The sequence below is a fragment of the Phoca vitulina genome, unplaced genomic scaffold, assembly GCF_004348235.1.
Source record: "Phoca vitulina isolate PV1807 unplaced genomic scaffold, GSC_HSeal_1.0 scaffold14, whole genome shotgun sequence".
Taxonomy (NCBI): Eukaryota; Metazoa; Chordata; class Mammalia; order Carnivora; family Phocidae; genus Phoca; species Phoca vitulina.
Genome location: NW_022589717.1, coordinates 7692869 through 7713372, shown reverse-complemented (window position 1 = coordinate 7713372; position 20504 = coordinate 7692869). Strand labels below are relative to the sequence as shown.

Below are 20504 nucleotides of genomic sequence, written 5' to 3'. Positions count from 1 at the left end.
ACAGTGACAGAGGGAACACAAGCAGGGGGGGTGGGAGAGGGAGAAGCAGGCTTCCCGCTGAACAGAAAGCAGGGAGCCCGATACGGGGCTCGATCCCAGGACCCTGGGATCATGACCTGAGCCGAAGGCAGACGTTTAACGACTGAGCCACCTAGGCGCGCCAGGAAATTCATACATTGAAGGCTATCCCCAGTACCTCAAAATGTGACTACATTTGGATAAAAGCCTTTAAAGGGGTGATTAAGTTAAAATGAGTTCATTAGGGTTGACCCTGATCCTATCTCACTGATGTCCTTAAGAGGACAGACACAGAGACGCCAAGGATGCACATGCTCAGAAGACCATGTGAGGACACACTAAGAAGGCAAGCCAAGGAGAGAGGCCTCAGAAGACACCAGACTTGCTGACACCTAGATCTGAGACTTCCAGAACTGTGAGAAAATAATCACCTGCTGTTTAAGCCACCCAGTCTGTGGTATTTGTGATGGTGGCCCCAAAAGACCAATACAAGGGCCTCTGGGGCTATTAGGAGCCTCTGGGCAGCTGAGGAGGAGTAGACTGGGCCATGGTCCAGAACTGCACTGTTCAACATGGTCATCACTAGCCACGTGCAACTTCTTTTAATTTATTTTAATTAATTAAAACTAAACAAAATCTTAAAACCCAGAGTTCCTCAATTAGAGCAGATTAGAACATTTCCATCCTATTGGGCAGCTCTAGACCAGAAAGGGGAGGGCTCTGAGAGAACGTTCCAGGAGAACCTTCTCTTTTCTTTAAAGATTTTAAGTAACCTCTGTACCCAATGTGGGGCTCGAACTCACAACCCCAAGACGGAAAGTCACAGGCTCTACCGACTGAACCAGCCAGGTGCCTCCCCGAGAACCTTTTCTAACCCAACTCTCTCAGGGAAGAAATGAAGCAGCAACAAGAGCAAACAGAGTGAGCATAAATCTGTTGCTTAATGCCAAAAAATACATTAAAATAGGACTCTTAAGTTTTGTATTAAGCATTATTAGTATGTGAAAGTAATTCATGAAACCTTCTGATTAATTCTGAACCTAAAAACCAAGACTTTTTTAAAATTGCTGTAGGACAAAATTGTGTATTTGAGCAAACAGCAAGCATTTATAGAGTACTTATGACTCCTGAGGACACTTTGATAGGCACCACAGGGGGGCAGAAAAGAAATATCTCAGCATGTTTTTGCCTCAAGGAGTAAAAAGCCTAAGTAAATATCAGAGAAAAAAAACAGGTAGTGAGGGCTGCATACAGATAAGCGGTAAGAAGTTCAGAAGGCTCCCCCCGCCAAGGGCTCTCCCGAGTGGTTTTAACTGCCTGTGCCTGGGCACAGACCCTCGACACCTTTCCCTGAAATACAAGGGAAGCCCTGCTCTCCCGGGTCTCTCCTTCCCTCACCCAGTTAACTCTTGCCCTGTGCCAAACATCAGCAGCTCCCACTGTCTGCCCCCAAAGTCCCAAGCCCTTAGCTCCTCAAGACCGGCCCTTAGCGATCTTGTCACAGCTTACCATCACATGTACCCCAAACACCCAACACCCCTCCTACAGCCACCAAATCTACATCCCACTACCCCACACCTGTCCCCCAAAGCTCCCCTACAGAATGCCGTGTTTGAGTTCTTCTGCTTCTCAGGGTCCCTCCCCCTAGGCTTCTCATGGCTGTCAGTGTGGCCCACCTTTAGCAGCAAAGCCTTGCTGTCTAATTTACAGCTTTTAGTCTGCCGACGGCTTCAACACCAGAAAACTGAAAACAATCCTGTTTGCCTAAAAACTATTTCACCCTTCAGGACCAGCCCAAATTTCAATCCTGTGTTTCCCTGGCCCTCCTGTCCTCTGAATCTGTGCCTACATATATGCATCTCCACCAGGCCTCAAAAAGACATCTCTATTACTCCCCTAAGGACTTTCCGTCAGAGCTGGATTTTACATATGTCTAAGACAGAGTTCCTTGAAAGGAGGCCTAATACCTTTCCCATCATGCAGCAGAGCAAGCAGGTTTCCCAAGTTTAATCTGTAACCTAAAACATAAGCTAACAGGCCGGAGCTCAGGCACTGTGCTAGGTACAAAATTTCCTTGTTATCTGAGAGGAGCTCTTCGAGTAGTATGTTAGCTTCTCAATATACAGAAGCTGTATGACATTTATTTTGACTGCCTGGAAGCCAACTAACTTCTAGTTCTCAGCTGCACTGTGAAAATATGAGGATGCCAGAGAGCAGAGATGCAGACAGTAGTAGTATTAAATACAGTCACGTTACAAATCAAGTGAAGAGCATGGACTCTCGACTTACTGAAAAACCTATACTTAATATTCTCACATCATACTAGGCAGTTTTCAATCCCTCCTGTATCAGGTTGGACTAGTTGATAATTAACTGGCTTCAATTAAGTTCCCTCTTCATATACAGCAACTCTAAGTGCCATAAATGATGTTTAGAAAAAACAGACACACCAGTGACTCTTGGAACTGGATTATTCATCCTTGGATAACAAACAGGAAGCCTGAGGAATGCCCGCCTGCAGTCAACCTTTCCAGAAAGACTTGGTTACAAAGACCTGCAGTATCACACTCAGATGTGATTCTCCGGGCCTTGGCTTTCTCTGACCTGCCTGATATGCCAAGGGCCTCAGCTATTTAAAGCATTACATTAAAAAAACGTGTTTTTACACTGACCCAAACCCGGGCAGGCTCCAAGAACAACAAAGCAGGACTTACTGCCATTGTCGTCAGAATCCTCACTGCTGCTGGGAAGGCGACCTCGTTTCATGATCTCCCGGGGAAACAGCAGGCAGCCTGCAAAGCAGTGAGACAGCACTTAACCCAAGATGATAATACACAATCATCAAGTTGCGCTTCAGATGGCAGCCCAGGATTTACAGCACACAAAAGCAAACAATCGGCTTTAAGTAGCATTTGAATTGTAAACAGTAAAAAGACCAAAGATACATAATTAGGAGCAATCATTAACAGAACAGGTCCAAAAGGGGGGGGGGGAGTGGAGAAGTCACGTATCAGTACGTCTCCCAAAGGTGCCAGGTTTCTCTCTAGTTCCAGGGACATTATCACTACAACTACTCCAGGAGTCTTTTTAGCTGACTGGCGACAAGCATTGCAGAAAAAACCCGCGGCAGTGAGCACAGTGCCTCTCACTACAGACAGATTCATATTTTACGTGTGTATATGGGGGATGGGGATGAGGCTGTGCCTGAATGTGTGAATATTTACACTGCACTGGGCATGATTATGCTTCTCAGGCAAATTTCGCTAAAATAATCCTAAAAGCCAAATAACCTGGATGGAGTTCTAGAACAAAATAAATGGGGTATTAGGAAAGCAAATATCTCCTCCAGCCATCTCCAACCCCTCGGCATTCACAGCTCCAACAGGAAGGGACCAGACATAGTATCTGATCCAGCCCCCTCCCCTTTACTCCTGAGGAAACTAAAGCCAAAAAAAGTTTAAGCAGCACCTTGCCCAAGGTCACACTGTGTGGGGGGAGCTTCAAATTCCAAATCCAATTTCACTGAACCTCACCCAGTGCCTTACAGCCTGGTCCAACCTACCCTAGCCAGACACCTGGCCCACCTTGCTGACTCCTTCCAGGTGACAAGAGGCCTCCAGCATCACCAAGTAAGAGAAAGACTCTACTAAGGAAGGAGGACAGTGCAAGGGATTAAAAGCCAATCAATGAACTAACTTATAAAGATGGATTCCCCGGTCATATTCACACAGGGAGCTCTCTAAAGAAATCCAAAAAGCTTTTCCAAACTGAAATTACTGATCCCCTTGACATTTTTAGGAACTTGATCTTACTGATCTTACAATGATTCCCGATGAGAGAGGAGGGCTTTTCAAGTCAGAAGTACCCACCCAGCCCCTCAAGAAAAGTACATCCCAAGCTCCTCCTCATTGGGAATCAGAGCATTAGAATGTGGTGTGTTTCTCACAGCCTGGAGCACAGGAATGGTGTGGATCAAAATGTGGAGAACCACTGTGCTAGAATAAGATAGAAACTAGAAACCCAAAGCTCCACTCTAAATGGACTTATTAAAGAGCAGACCAAAAAAAGCAGAAAACCCATCATACAGTGCAGTCTGTTCCCACCTACAAAAGAGACCTATATGATTGACGCAAATGTTCAGGGCCCTAATCTACGATTCCAACACTTTGTATTTTCTTCCTGAGACACCAGTTAAGGTTTGTGGGTTTCTGTTCACCAACTGATTCTTCAAAAACCATTAATGAAAGAATTTACCAAGTGGCAGCCCAGACAGGTCATGGGCTATCTTGTGTGCTAAGGTTTCATACTGTGGGGCAGGGTCAGTCCTAGAACCCACCCACCCCTTTTCTGCAGAGCCCCATTCACCCATAACTAACTAACTAACACCCAGCAATCTATAACTTGGCCTGGGGCAGACCCATTCCAATCAGAAGCTTCCACACCAACACCTGTGGCCAACTCCCCACTTGGAAGGACTGTCTTCCCTGCCCCGTCACCACATGCCCAAAACACCAACTACTGACAGCTAAACACTCCTCCAAACCCCCAGGGAGGGCAGCCCTGTTTCCCTTCCAACAGGAGGCACAAGGGGAAGAGGGAAAAGCAAAAGGCCACTCGTTCCTAACAGCTTCAGTTCCCCAAAGCCTCTTTACACCAAACAGCTGGAAGGAAGGAAGGAAGGAAGGAAGGAAGGAAGGAAGGAAGGAAGGGAGGGAGGGAGGGAGGGAGGGAGGGAGGGAGGAAGGAAGGAAGTAAAGGTGAACTACCTAAAGAGGAATTCCTTAAAAGTGTAAGGGTGTGATGTGACACAAGAGGGATGCAGCTCCCACCTCAGGAACGGGTGTGAGAACTGAGGGAGAGAAAGAGGCTGAGAAAGCCCAGGAAACACTCCCCAAGCTAGAAACAAGAAAACCAGTGCTGATCACATCTCCATTGATTCAGACAACTTAAATTTATCTAAATAGAAGAGCTTGAAGAACTTAGCATCTTTTTCAATCAAAAAGTCTTCCTCCTAGCCTTCAAACACAACTCCCAGAGAAAACACACACTTCAACAGTCACTCAATGAAAAATGCAAGCATTGGCCAAAATAGAATGATGCTCCTAAACACATATAAACACTCTCTCAAGCAAAATTATGCAAGTAAAAGAATAAAAATAGCATATCCTCCTAATGAATCCCATTTTCACCCACCCTGAAAGATGTAGAGAAATGAGGATTGAGAATGCTATATTGTACTTCTTCAGGGAACCTGGCTCAATAATGTGGGTTAGTGCACTGCAGAATTTCCTCCTCTGTTGCTCTAATGTACTTAAACCTTGACATCAGGCTGATTTATCTCACCTGGGGTTATGTGCTGTATCAAGAAATCAAAGTACGTGTTAGTATCTTTAAGACACACAATACAGTGGTTGTATGTTTCAAACATCTGTCCAATAAAATCCAGTGTGAGAAAACAGAGGGCCCTCCTCATCATTACCTTTGCTGACTCCTTTAGGGCATGGCTGATTATTATCTAGACAAAAGTAGAATAAGTAATAATTAAAACTCACAACACTCCAAAGAAAGCACAAGAAGATACAATAGCATATAATGCATCCCACCAACATGTGAAAACCTATTAGTAAACTATTAGTAAAAAAAACTAGGAGGTGCTGGAGAAAAAGAACTGTTCCTGACCTCATGGAACTCCTGGTCTGCTTGAGGAGATAGACAAGTCAACAGAGATTCAGTAATGGTTAGTGCTTGACAGTGGTAGACACAAGGCTCTGTAGGAACAGAGGTTGATGGAGTCAGGGAAAAATTCCCTGAGCAGAGTCCTAAAGAATAAGGGGAGGTAGCCAGAAGTGGAAGCACGACATTTCGGGCAAAGCATTGTAATATCTGACAGCATACATGGAACCTACCATATTACTCTGCACAGCATCTTCACATCCAGAATCTTACTATTTGCTCAATTTTTTACTAATATATATATATATATATATATATATCCCTTTTTACTTTTTATCCAACTGCCAAGCCTTACTGATTCAAAATGTAGGACTCTTTCAAGTTCCCCTTTGTCTCACAGATTTGTCTTCAAACACCAAATCTGGATAGCTTTAAGCACCTCCCTTCCATTCTCCATGCCTACAATCTCTTACCCCTTCTGATTATTACAATAAATTAATTCTTTCTAATAGGGACCATATCAAGTCATTCCCTAAACAAATCTCTCCCTCTGCTGCACGCTTACAAATGGGTCCAGCCAGAAACTCAAGATGTTTTCTGCCACCCGGCCCCTCGCAACTGTACCCAAGCACTCTCCTAACATCTGCCCCTCGGCTAGGCTTGCCTCTGCTGGGCCAGGCCTCTTTCTGTTCTCAGCCTCTGCTAATGTGGCTTCTTTGCCCTTTTCTCCCTACCCCTCAGCCCCACCTCTTCCTGGGACCTCGGAGCAAAGCCACTAAGCATGGTCTACCATTCCAATTAAAAGCACTTACATTCTGTACCACTCATTCCATCTTTCTTCTTTTAGAACTTTTTCCCCCTGCTTTCTAACGTGTTATTTTCTTTAATAATCAATTCTTGCTTTGTATCATCACATATATGTTCCATGTATGTGTGTCTCTAGAAATTTATAGAGTTCTTCAGAACAGAGATCCTCTTTGATTAAATAGGAAAATATGACATCATGGAAAGGGTCCTGAGCAAAATAACCTCATAGGTTGTAAGACACACCCACAACTCTGGGTTCAGTCCTCACCCAGACATTCTGCCTAGTTTCATCAAAAGTGACTCAAAGTGATGCGATTTACAAGAGTCCATTTGCTATGAGAAGCAGAACAACTAGGCAGATAAAAATACTAATGATTAGGCATTTGGGACTATGTCCAAAGAGAGGAAGACTACCTAGGAAGCCTGATTATAATAAGAACATTGCCTGGAAAGGCCAAGTAAGAAGAGGTCCTTGGCCAAAGACTCTGGCTGGATGCGTCAAGTGCCAATCCTTGGGCACCTCTGCTGCACGGAGGGATGTGCCAAGACGAGCAGGCCCATGTGGTGGCTGCTCAGGGCACCACCTCCTCAGGAAGCGCAGGCACTATTTATATGACCATCCTTGTGGACATTACATGCAAATCACTTTCCTTCAATCCTCTCTTCACACAGGTTAAAACCAGTGGATTAACTAGTATATTAATTCAATTAAATTTGTATTGAGTTAGATACCTGAGATATGGTGAACAAGATAAGGAATGGCCCAAGGGAAGATACAGTAAGCAAACAACTAGACAGGTAGCTTCAGGGTGATAACTGCTATAAAAGTTACGGGATTGCCATTCACGGATTCCAGTGGGACACGGGATACATAAAGGAGATAGCAAGGTACCTCCAAACCTTGGAATGTAACTTTCCTCAGATTGAAACTGGGGGAAAAACATCAACATGCCGGAAGTTAAGAGCAGCCATTAGCTGAAGGAATCCATCCCCAAGGTGGCTCAGGAATTTACCAAAGAGTGAACTGTGTAGTTCAGTGGCCTGGGTGTGGTCCCAGGGAGGCATGACTGGTATGTGATTCTGAGGAAGAAAGAATGAGAAATGACCTCCAGGATAAGGAGTGAAGGGGTTTTACAAAAGAGTAAGATGATTAAGAATTTGAGGATGTTTACTTAACGCTATTCCTGGGAAAGAGGGACCTATTTGAGGAAAACAAACTGTCCAGCTACTAGAATCACTCTCTGTGGCATAACAGGACCATTTATCAGGCCATAAACTCTACAGTTATAATAAGGATTACACCCTAGTGATTTTAATTACCTTATGGTTCATATGTAGAAAGTCAGGTTTCTTCCTCAAAGTATCTATTTTATCCATTATGTTTCATTCTTATTTATTTCACTCTAAAGAAGTTCTAGAAGGTACTCAAACACCTCTAACTACTTCTCTCTGTTACCACCTAATGCAATGCTATGTATTAAAATAAACTATTGGATGAATGAGTTCTCATACACAAAGTGCATCTTATGCTCACTCGGCTTTACAGAATTTGAGATGCTTTCACTTTAATATCTAACTGACCTTTAACTGCAGTTACTTCTGTTATATTATTTTTAAAGATTTATTTACTTATTTCAGAGAGAGAGAGAAAGCACAAGCAGGAGAGGGAGAGGGAAACAGAATCTCAAGCAGACTTCCCACTGAGCACAGAGCCCGCCGTGGGGCTTGATCTCAAGACCGAGATCACCACCTGAGCTGAAACCAAGAGTCAGACACTCAGCCAACTACACCACCCAGGAACCCCCTGTCATATTATCTTTAAATTTACTGGTGTCCTTCCATTTTCTGTCCAAGTTAATCTAATACCTAAATGTACTATATTTAAAAATGTATTTAGAAAATGTGTAACATAAAAATGTATATAAAGGAGAATATTTTCGGGCACCAACTCATCTTTACATAAAAAGTATTTTATAATGAGCAACTTCCTTTCTGTTTGATAAGTTCATACAATTTGGATATTATTTTTAAACATTAAGTAACAGATACTTTGATTCCTAAGTTATTGAATACCCCCCATAAAAAAAAACTTATATTTTCTTAATAAGTCACCTTCTTATCTTCTGTGGCATACACAATACGCAATGTAACAAAGTATCCAAATATAATAATGATCTATACTTCATAGTAATTTTCTATTCCCCAAATGAATGTGAAAATCCAGCTTGTTTCTTACCTGTTTTTAAAGACAACATTAATTGCTCGGAAGTTTTCAAATTGGCAACATTATCTAATTCATATGCTCACTGAAAGTCTAAAAATACTAGTGTGACTAGAACTCAATTCCTCACTTTAAACAAAGGGTTATATCTGGTTAAAAAAAAAAAAAAAGTCATATATTTGATGTAACTGACAAACTGCTTAGATCTTAAGTGTTAAAGTTTTAACCTTGTCCAAATATTTCAGACCCCCCAAAATGGGAACTTTTAAAAATGTCCTTTATGTCATACATCAAAATCTGTTTTAAAAATGCTGCCCAAGCTACTATAGAGCCTTTGTGAAAATGTCACACTTGAAAATATTCAGTGGAAAAGAGTTTATATTAGCAATAAATAACCACCTCTCCCAAAACACATTATAACTGACCAGATAATCAGGACTACAGTATTTACTCGTAGAAACATTACTAATAAAGCCTGAATGCTATAACGCATTAGTTCACTGTAAATTCTTCATGAATTATTTGTAAACTCAGCCTTTAAAAGTAATAAAAACATTTTTCAAGATTTTAAAGAATTTACAAATTTGAGTGGTTCTAAATGAATCACAAGCAGCTCCCATTTGCCAATTTATAAATAATCCAATCCCTGCTTATGAGCTCTAAAAACAATCAAACCCTTCACAGGTCTCTGTAATCACCGACTCAATTAGAGTTAGCAACTGAAGAGCAGCTATGACAAAACATTCCAATCATTTGTATTTAGATTTATTTGTTTTAACTTCCCTTGACGTGGGATTAAAGGAATTCACACCCAAACAATAAGGCAGTCACCATGGCCTCTAATCTTGAGCTTCTATCCCTACTTCCATCTACTCAGAAGTCTCTTCTGTTAGATCTATACGCTCAGGGGGTGCCTGGGTGGCTCAGTGTGTTAAGCGTCTGCCTTCAGCTCAGGTCATGATCCCAGGGTCCCGGGACTGAGCTGCATGTTGGGTTCCCCGCTCACCAGGGAGCCTGCTTCTCCCTCTCCTCCCCACTCATGCTGTCTCTCTCTCTCTCTCAAATAAATAAATAAAATATTTCAAAAAAATCTATATGCTCAGATATGGAAAGTGCCAAAGGCATATTAAGAAATAAAAGCAAACTGCAAGGGAGGAAAAAAAAAACCTGAAATATAGGTCCATTTACATATAAAAAGGACAAAGGAAGAGAATATATACACACACCAACTGCTTGCATATTCATGGAAAATTTCTGGAAGAATATAAAGGATATTAATAATGCTGCTTATTTCTGAGAAATGTGACCAAAGTGTTCAGATGGAATGGGATGAGAACTTTTACTTCTCTTTCTGACCTTCTGTATGACTTCAATTGCTTAACCATGATACTGTCCTATATTTATAGTAATAGTAAAGATTAAATAATAATAAAGATTTAGGGGCGCCTGGGTGGCTCAGTCGGTTAAGCGGCTGCCTTCGGCTGAGGTCATGATCCCAGGGTCCTGGGATCGAGCCCCACATCAGGCTCCTTGCTCAGCGGGGAGCCTGCTTCTCCCTCTCCCTCTGCCTGCCTCTCTGCCTACTTGTTCTCGCTCTCTCTCTCTCTGTCAAAATAAATAAATAAAAAAAAAAAATCTTTAAAAAAAAAAAATTAAAAAAAAAAAAAATAATAATAATAAAGATTTAAAATCCAACACCTTTCTTCCCTGCTCCTCACCATATATACAAGACCCTGGGGCACAACTTCTGAGTCCCATGTGAAGCATCAGTCTAAAATAAGCAGCCATCAATAAACTATGTATACCACACCCCCTTCCTAAGATGAGGTACCAAAGGCTTATGTCTGCCTTCTAAAGAATGTTTGATGGAATAGTACAGAAGGAAAAAAGTGGAAAAGGTAATAGGATGATACCATAAAATGCTATTATCACCCACTCATTATTTACTTAAAAGCAAAAGTTTTCAACACATAAGAACAACCATTACCAGTAGCAGGTCACTAAAAATATATGCAATAAGAATAGAAAAAACTAACCTAGACAGGAAAACTAGGGTTTAAACTACCTTTAAAGAATAAACCTTCCACTTCCTAGCCATTGGAAGAGTACTACCATTTTAGAAAAAAATAAAAATAAAAAAAGCTACATTCCAGAGATGGCTACCAAATAAGCCATTTCCCCCACCCACAGCAGGCATGGTTAATAAATTAGGTCATCCTTTTCCACAAGCCCAAACATGACTTCAGAATCCTTCTTAACACAGTGCTACCACTCAGTCAGAGTTCGGGAGATAAAGCCTATTCACCCCGTATGTCCTAACCCTGTTTACACACTTTTTTTTTTTGACAATTTATCAGGGAAAATTAAAAATTTTTTTTTCTAAAATATTTACTGAAATCAGGAGTTGTTTCCAGTCTGCCCTGGGGTCTCTGAACCAAATTCTAATTTATATAACATACACACACACACACACACACACACACACACACACACACCCGGGTCAAAGTCTCAAAGTCCACTGAAGGTAACACTTTAGAAAAACCAAATGTTAACAGGAGATATTTCTGCATGAACCAAGGAAGGGTAAGGATGGAAAGGAGTCTACAAACCTTTATTCTGCCCATGGAAGAATAAGTCAATAAATGCAAAGTGTCTACAGAGTAATTTTAAAAAGATTTTTAAATGCTTAAACCAGATGTTCTTACACCGGATACACAAAGCAGCTTCTGCAGAAACCAGACTCAACCAGCTAATGACAATGACATTGTGCACAGATTGAAAGGCAGCTGTTTTGAGGAACTTTGTTCCTTGATTATAGCCGGTTGTCAGAAACTATCAGTTACCACTAACAATGTTAAGTCACCAAAAATTTTTAAAGTACTGTTAAAAAAAAAAAAGAAAAAAAAAAGACTCCCAATGTTGTGTATTCGAAGACCTAGATAGCACACTTAACAAAAACCGCATTTACACGTGATCTGAGTTGCGTATGAAAACAGACATTATCACAATTGCACAAGTCTTGTTATTAGGGTCACTGACACATAAAGATGGTCTCAAAACCCAGCAACAAGGTGTGGAAAAGTATTCTGAGTTTAAGGCTGAAAAGAGTCTCACCCCATGGACTGGGTCTACAGGAAATCTCCCCAAAAGAAGCCCAGAAAATAACGGCTGAAGCGCTAGAAAACATTTCAGAGATAATTTAATCCACTTTTCCTAATTTTAAAGATGAACACATCGAATTCTGGAGAGGTTAAGCAGCATAAGCGAAGACACACAGATCCAGAACAAAGCCAGTCTCCAAACAAAAGATCAGTTCCCAACGTGAATGGGCATTCTAGTGCCAGCCACCTCCTCCCAGGGGCCTAGACCACGAGCTTCTCCCCTCCTGGACACCTACTGTGATTAGGAAGATGCCATCTAGAAGATTAACGCCACGTACTATATATTATCAGGGAGCAGACAACTAAAACATAATCAATGAAAAACAGTCCGTTAACTTAGAAACCGAAACACGGATTCCTAGCAAGCTGGTATGAAGACTGTTGTAAATGCCACTCTGCCTGGTAGAGCATACAAAAGGTAGAGCTGGGAGAAAAGTGTGCTGGTAGTTTCGTGAACACTACCTGAATCACAGGGAGTAGGAGTCCTCTAAGCAGCAGGCATTAGCGTCTGATTGGTAGGACACACGCATCCTCCTTGCAGAGAGTTCATCTCCCTCTGTAGGGAACTCCAGTCTAGAATGCACATTCCCTTACATGGAGCTTCTTGGGCTGGCCCCCTTGGAGGGTGTGACTACCTAAGTGTGCTTTCCCAAGTACACAAGGGCCCATGGTAGAACCACAGCCCTCAGACTAGCAAACTCCCTCCGTATTTATCAAAGCAACTTCTGATTTCAGCTTATTTCAGGTTCCTACCAGAAAGGTAACTTAGCCCCAACAGGAATAATCTGGTGACCAGGTAATGGTGAGTCTCACTATAAATCAAAGTTTCACAGCTTATCTTTGTCCAGCCCCAGAACTAAAAATGGTTTCACATATTTAAATGGGGGGGGGGTCAAAAGAACATCTCATGATACAAAATTTCACTATCCATAAATAAAGCTGTCTTGGAACATAGCCATGTTCGTTCATTTACCTTTTGTCCATTGACTGCTTTCACACTTAAAAAGCAGAACGGTTTTATGAGACCATCAGGCCCACAAAGCCTAAAATATGTACTATCTGGCCCTCTGGCAAAGAGTGTACTGATTTCTGCTACAAATCAACATACCGGTAGTATGTTTATAAACCAACATTATGGATGTTTAGTGAAATGTGAATCAATGACCAGGTCCTGGGCAAACAAGTGCCTTAAAGCTTACAAAGTTAAGGATCAGACACATTCATTCCTTAAGAAGTTTTTAACTAGAACGGGTTAAAGACGCAAAGGGGAGAAGGGGGATGGGGATGCTCTAAGCAAATTAAAGGCCATATCTAGAAACCTGTGAATTTTTCTCAAACCCCTGAAGACTCCTACTTGGAGCCAGTGTACACTAAATTTTAAAAACTTTTAAGCCAATGACCAATAAGCAAAAAAAAAAAAAAAGACTGTTCTAGACAGGCATTTAACCATACATGGTTAACAGTGATGTAAAAGTATCAAAGAGAAATCATAAAAAGAAATCACCAGAATTTAAACACTAACCTAGAATCCAACAATACATTTAAAAGTATCCCCCAAATCCCTAAAATGACACACAAATTTCAGTGCAACTCGATTTTGCTGGGGAGAGGTTCCACAGATTTTGCTGGGGAGAGGTTCACAGGTCTCAGATCTTAAGTGTCCTTGACTTTAAAAAAGTTACAAGCCACCAGTACTCAGCCTCCACATCTTAAATGCATCATTACATTTCAACACTGAAATAACTGATGCCTGTAAAGATGACCATGAGTCATCAAGAAAAAATCTTAAATCACGTTTAGTATACCTTGTGTTAAACAAAAGCAAACCATGCAATGCAGCTCGGCTCCAACTCCAGCAACCTGTTACCCTTGCCAATTCTTGCGCCTCACTCTGGAGTAAGGAGTAAAGAAAAAAAATAACTCATTTTATTCTTCAGTTTGGACTCTCACCACTGAAATCGTCACTTAAAATCAGCGCTAAGAAACAGTTTTAGAAGCTGTCAGAAGATTAATAAACCCTCCTGTGCAAACAATCAATACTATATATACATATATATACCACTGCCAACTGCAAGTGCTTTTAAAAAAAAGAGAATTTGTGGTTTAATTCCTTCAACAAACACACCCAAAAGAACCCAAGGTTTTTAAAATGAACTTACTTCAACTGTCCTCAATCACCTCATTATGTTTTGACTCTACCTGGAGAACCAAAAGCAAAAAGTAAATTCTGGACTGGTTTTAGAGTATCAAAAGTTTGATCCTGAACATTTGTTAAGTGCCCATCATATACCATCGGTCTAGAGTTAATACGAATGGAAATTCCCCAACAACTAAGCTTTCCATTCCATGTCTGGCAATATTTTTGTTGCTTTCAGGTGAGGAAAGACATCCTTAGTAATCATTCAAAGCCTAGGCCAGATAAGGCCACAATAAACATGGCCAGAGTCAGGAGCAATAACCTCTTAGACTAGATTTTGTCTGGACTCAGGACACTTGACTCTAAGCTAAATTTGCAGAGAAGATACCACTTCCACTCAAAGGTTAAAAAGGCCCACTAAGGCCACCCTGGCATATTTAAGGAATGCAGGATGACTTATTCCATCAGAGTCCACCAACAGCAAAAACATCAAAACATACACCCCTCACGATCACAAATACTTTTATATAAGTACGCCAGGCAAATGACAAAACTCTCAAATAAGTCTCAAACTTTCTGAAATATATACTACAAATAACATATTGTCCAAACTTTAAAAAATGAATCACATAAGCTGCTGCAAGATCTTGAAAATGGAGAAAACAGACTAAACAGTAAAACTTTCAAGGAAATAACTTGTCTCAGGAATTAAAACACTTTGCCAATTAAGGTTCCTACCAGGCTTCTGATACTAAGAAACTAACAACTCAAGCAAAGCCACCTAAATTTTTAAAGTATTACTGAATGTGATACCAATGTTTTAACTTACAGGGAGGGGAGGAAAGAAGTTTAATACTGGTACAACTGAACAACTGAGCCAAACTTTTTGATGCCAACCCAAATAAAAAGCAAAATGTACTGGCCAAGATGTCTATTTTATTAACCTTGTGGGAAAACTGGGTTTACAATGCATATTCTGACAGACTGTTAACTGTAATGGTATAACGGGAGTCCCACAATACTAAAGGAGGGAAGAGCTTCACCAACAGGAAGTAAGCAAACTGAGATTCATATGCCGTCTTCTTACTCCTGACAAATCCTAGATACAGGACATGATCAGTTTGAGATCTTGATGTTTGCTGTTCCAACCACCTCAATACTGAAACAAACAGTTGGTAATTCTTTTCCCAACAAGCCTGAAGATAAATACATCAGGCAAATTTCCTTCAAGTATTTTTCAAGGAAATAATTTCCAAATCTAAGCCCAAATTACAATAAAATGCTATTTTCATTTCTTTTTAAAAATCCAGTCATGATTAATTCCAAAGGCTTGACTCCGCAATGTCTGAGGTTCTGTCAAAAAGTAACTACGAATTAAAATCTACTTATGGGAAATAATAACCAGATGCAATAATTGATCCTCAGCTGGACAGTATTAATTTAGACAAAGCTGCTCTGTTACATTTTAGGGCCCAATGAGGAAATCTGAATATATCCCAGTAATAGAGGGGATGAAAATTTACCAAGCTGGCTGACAAGGGAGAGGGGAAAAAAAAAAATCTTCATAGAACTGTATATATACTATGATCTCATTTTGATTAAAAACTATATACATATGCATAGACAGTTACCTATAAAGTGATAGTGGTGATCTCTGGATAGTAGGAATGTGTTATATTTGCTTCTCTGTATTTTCTGAATTCCAACAATGTACATGTAACACCACCTCTGTAATAATACTTTAAGTCACTAAGGGCTCCTTTAAGTCAAAAACCAGTATGTATTAAGTGCCTAGTATAGACAATTCACATGGAGACCTGCTTTTATTCCAAGTTCTCCAAGTTTTTAGCTAATCCTTTCCCCACCAAGCCTCTGAGCTAAGCAACAGTCCCTTTAAAATATAACATTTTCTTAAACTCCTAAGTTTTTTCCTCTCATCTCACTCTCAAGCACACTTACCATTTTTCAGTTTTCCCATTACAGCTATTCTTTCAACCTTAGTAACTAATGTAAGACTAAATGCTCATTATAGGCTAAAACCTGTCAAGGGACGAAGGAAGAACTATTAAGATGGACTTTTTTTTCCTTTTAAAGGAACATATATACCTAGCTTTGTCATAGTTAAAATTTCTGAGGCACCCCATCCAACTTTTCTTACTAAAGAGCAGCCTCCGATCTTAAGATGGAATCAAGTTCAAGTTCTACAGCCTATCAGGCAACTCCCTTTATGTCTGGCTAGTATACCAATGAAGGGAGATATGGGTAAACAACACTTGGCTGTAAATTTTATTTATTGTAGACATCGAAAAAGCCAATTCATATACAAATATAAAAATACACAAACTTAAGGGAGAAAAGCAAAATACCAATCAGGAAGTCATCTGACTTAAAAGTGACATTAAATGAGACTGAAATATTTGGAATAAAAGAGCAATAAAATTCTGGGTTGCAAATCTTTGTTACGACGTTGTCACCCCCAAAACATCCTCTCTCTCTCCAACATGTGTTGCCCACTCTACTACAATTACTGTATCTAAAGTGTTAAATCTGCGTAAGCATGGTTATATTGAACTCTTCCTTTCTCTACCTAGAAGTGATTAAATCTTGATCAGCTGTAATTTGATCAAAATGCAACTTACTGTAGTAATCTCTAACCATTGGTGGACCACTATTAAACCAGCTTTCAGTGAAATAATTTCCCTGTACCTTAGAACTAGTTCATCAGCTTTGAAAGATAATAGCCTTGAGCTACAAGTAACTAGAGTAAGGCTTTCACCGTGGGTTTCCTGAAACGGAAAAATAGTTCACCTAATAAAAACCTTTGGGAAATAAGCCCCTAAGCATTCCCCATTAATGGAAACCTCAGATTTTCTCCCACTTCCCTAAAAATGTTGCTGTCGTGTCATTCAACTGCAGCTATCGTTTTACGAAAATTTAAATTCCCTCTTGGACTGACTACACGGAGGACGACAGACCCTCGCCCCCGCAGGGGCGAGGTGGGGTGCCTGTCTCCTCGTTACTAGAAAGCCAGCCACAGCAGCTTTTAAACGGTCTCCGGGTGACGACGCATTCCTAACGGGTTTCGAAGGCACGTTTAAATCGCCCGCTTTTTTGTTTGCTCGCTGCATTCACCGGGCGCCGGGGCTGCAGCCGCCCCCGCGCGCCCGGGAGGGGGAGCCCAGAGTCGGGAAGCCCGGGGCCGGGTGGGTGGGGGGAGGGGTTGGAATGGGGGAGAACCGGGGCGAGAGGCGGGGTGGAGGCCCCTGGGTCGCGGAGCCCGTGTGGGAGGGAGGAGTGCGGGGTGGGCTGTAGGGGAAAAGGCTGTAGAGGGGGAAATCCCGGGGTGGGGAGGGAAGCCAGGCCACCGCCCCGCACCAGAGAACGCTTCGCTCGGCTCCCGCCTCCCGCCAGGGTGTGCGCAGGGCCGCGGCTCCGCGCGGCGCCGCCCCCTCCCTCCCTCCCTGCCTCTCCTCCCTCTCCTCCTCCTCTTCCCGAGGCGACAGAAACAACAGCGCGGAAGGAGGGGAAAGTAACTCCCGGCACCTCCGCCGGAATTAGCCCCGGTGCAGTGATGACACCTTCTCGTGGCGCAACCAAGCCCCGCTCCCTCCGCAGCGGCGTCCCCGCCGCCGCCCTCTCCATTTGAAAGTGGCCACCCCCCCCCGCCGCCGCCGCTCCTCCCGCCCCGCCGCCGCCAGCTGCACCAATCCGCACGGCCCCAGTTGCAAATCAAACGCTCCCTCGCGTCCAGAAGCCACTTGCGCCGCTGGAAACGGCCGCGCCGTCCCCCTCCCCGAGTCCCTCCCGGGCGGCACCTTTGAGCTGGGGCGGGCGCGCGGGCGAGAAACGGCTGTGAGATGGGAGAGGCGGCGGCGACGGCGAGCAGCCCCGAGCGGGCTCGGCTCCCGCTCCCGCCCCCAGACAGTTCTGGAAACTGTGTATCACCTCTGTCACAGGAAGCCATCCGGCGAGGAAGGCGGCGCGGAACCAACAAACAAACGCCTGCGGCCGCCGCCGGAATCGTCGCGGGGACAGCGACGGGCTTCGGGCCGTTCCCTAGGCGGGGGCGCGGCGGACGCCCCCGCGCCGCAGGCTTTGTGCGGGGCTCCCGCGGCGCGGGCGCGGCGGGCCGGGCGTCCCCGCCCCCGAAGCCCCCCACCCCGGGCCCCGCGGCAGCGCCTCTGGGACCGTTAGGTGACGCTCCGGCCGCGGCCGAGAAACCAGCGCCTCGGCCGCCGCCCGCCCCCATTTCCACATTGAGCCGCCTCTCCTCCAACGCCAGAGGCGGGCTACAAAAGTTGGCCCCGGGGCCACCCAGCACCTGCCCACGTGCCGCGGAGGCTCGCTCCCGGGTCTCCCCCGTCCCCTTCCCCCCGCCGCCCTCGGCCGCCAGGTCACCTATTACCGGTGGGAGGGGAGAGAGCCTGCTATTTAAACGCCCGCGGAAGTTGAGGCACCCCCACTGGCGGGTGCCGTGCACCTGCCTCCCGCCGCCGCGCTCCGCCACTTTGAGCAGCAGCCGCGTCCTCGGCCCCGCCTCCTGCCCGCAGGCGGGCGGGGGGGAGCGGGAAGGAGGTGGAAGGGATCGAATTTCTCCAGCAAATGGGACCGTTCCGACAGGATTCGGTTCCCTGGTCAACATTCCACATTCCATCCCTCTCCCGCATTTGCAAGCCAGCGCCAACAACCCGGAAAGCCTGCTGGCTACCAAACAACAGCCCCCAACTCACAAACACACACTCACAAGCACCAGACACGTGCACTGAAGGGCTTTGCAACTTGCAGTCCCGGGGTACACACTGCACGTTCATTTAAGGCAGTGAAGCCCAAGCGACCCCACCCCCACAATTTGCAGATGGTGCCAAAGGTTGCAATTTGCAATCCGTTTTAAGTTCATGGTTAATCGGTACTTTGCTCTAGCAATGTAACTCCTTCTTAATTTCACCGATGAAGGGTTTTACACTTTACAGACAGTCTCGCTTTAAGTAAAAGGTCTGATTATTGGAAACCCAATTTGGAAGAATCTAATTGCCAAGCTGTCCCCACAACCCCTGCTCACTGCCCTTGAATTGATGCAAAAAATATTTTGGACATGTGGTGACGCGGTGACAAGAGCCAGGGCTGCTGCGGCCACCCTACAGAGATGGACCTACACACAGAGACACACACACCTATGTTTGGACAAATATAGTCGTCCCCGCGCCACCACGGTCACACACGCTCTGGATTCATATATGTACGCGGACCTGCGTTCTGCCATTGCCATCTGTCTACCAAGTTGCTACTATGCTTTCCACTTTCATGCAGCCTAATGCGCTTTGGCTTTTTAAAAAATTGTATCAACTAAAGCCAACTAAACTGGGCTTCTGTTCCTAAACGCGTTTAAACGATGATTCACCTGAAAACCGCATGTTCTTCGCAAATCCGAAAGAAGAAAAAGCTCTAAGTCTTCAGCCCCCCAAAATTGAAAAATAATCATAATAAAACTTACTGATCCAACAGAGATCAATTCTCAGGATCCAAAAATCATCTCCTCCTCCTCCTCTGGCCCCCGCCCCAGCAATGCCCAAGTTACTGGTGGGATAGTAACGCTGCGCTCGGCGGCTGCCTGCCCTCCCTCCTCGCTACATATCGAGAACCCAATCTTTTGGCGCCATATTAATGACGTACTATATTATTTCCACTAGGCAGCGACCTTCGGCATTAAATTACTCCCGAGAACTCCCGAGCAAAGCAACAAAACCATCAAATATGGCTGAGCCTCTCGGCTCGTCCTGCAGCCGCCGCCGCCGCCAATGCCGCCGCCGCCGCCGCCGCCGCGGTACCGGGACGCGCACACGGACCCACACGCGGACACGCGCGGACACACGCGCGGCGCGCCCACCCCGCGCGCCCCCCGCGGCCCGCGCGCGTACCTGCTGCGGAAGGGTTCGGCGGAGGCGCTGGGCTCCACGCCGCTCGCTCCGCGCTGCATGAGTTCGGGCCGCGGCTGGCTGGCGGGCGGGCGGGGAGCCGGGCGGGCCCCTGCTCTCGCCGGCGCGCACACACTCGGCACTCGCGCAGGGAGGCACTCTCGGACGGGCGTTTGGCTTGTTATGGAGGAAGGGCTATGTGAATCAAACTCATTTCTGGGTCACTGCTGCCACAGGGGGGAGCACTTTAATCCCTTGCCAAAACGAGAGGGTGGGGACACGAGGGCGGAGGGAGCGCGCCGGGAGTCCGCGGCGCGGGGGGCTCCGTCCCTCGTTAACTCTTCGCGGTCCTCGCCGCAGCCGGCAGGGCCTTCGTCCGCGGGAGCTGGCAAAGAGCGGCACTGCTCAGCTTTTAAAATCGCTTCCCTCACCTCCCTTGTGAGTCTAGAAATTCTTGAGGTGTCTCCAAGCAGGGAGAGGGGCTTTTAGCTTACCCTCTTCATACTGCCCCAGTTCCAACTCTTGTCTAATCTCATTGCACCTAGAAATGGATTCTTTCACATTAGTTTAAAATT

The 20504-nt window shown here is 44.4% G+C and overlaps 1 protein-coding gene across 7 annotated transcripts in view; it reads right to left on the bottom strand.

Moving 5' to 3' along the window:
* Window positions 1-20095, bottom strand: part of JADE1 (jade family PHD finger 1) — a 57459-nt gene extending 37364 nt beyond the window's left edge. Inside the window, exons 1-2 of one of the 7 annotated variants that reach the window (XM_032412831.1) lie at window positions 19933-20095; window positions 2733-2810 (exon numbers count right to left, since the gene is read on the bottom strand). In XM_032412831.1, coding sequence (XP_032268722.1) covers window positions 2733-2784 — 52 coding nt within the window. In that variant the 5' untranslated portion in view covers window positions 2785-2810; window positions 19933-20095. Of the gene's footprint in view, window positions 1-2732; window positions 2811-17832; window positions 17919-17962; window positions 18081-18422; window positions 18934-19508; window positions 19782-19932 lie in introns of those variants that run through there. The other 6 variants (XM_032412830.1, XM_032412834.1, XM_032412832.1 and 3 more) reach the window with 6 other exon arrangements.
* Between the last annotated feature and the right edge of the window lie 409 nt (window positions 20096-20504).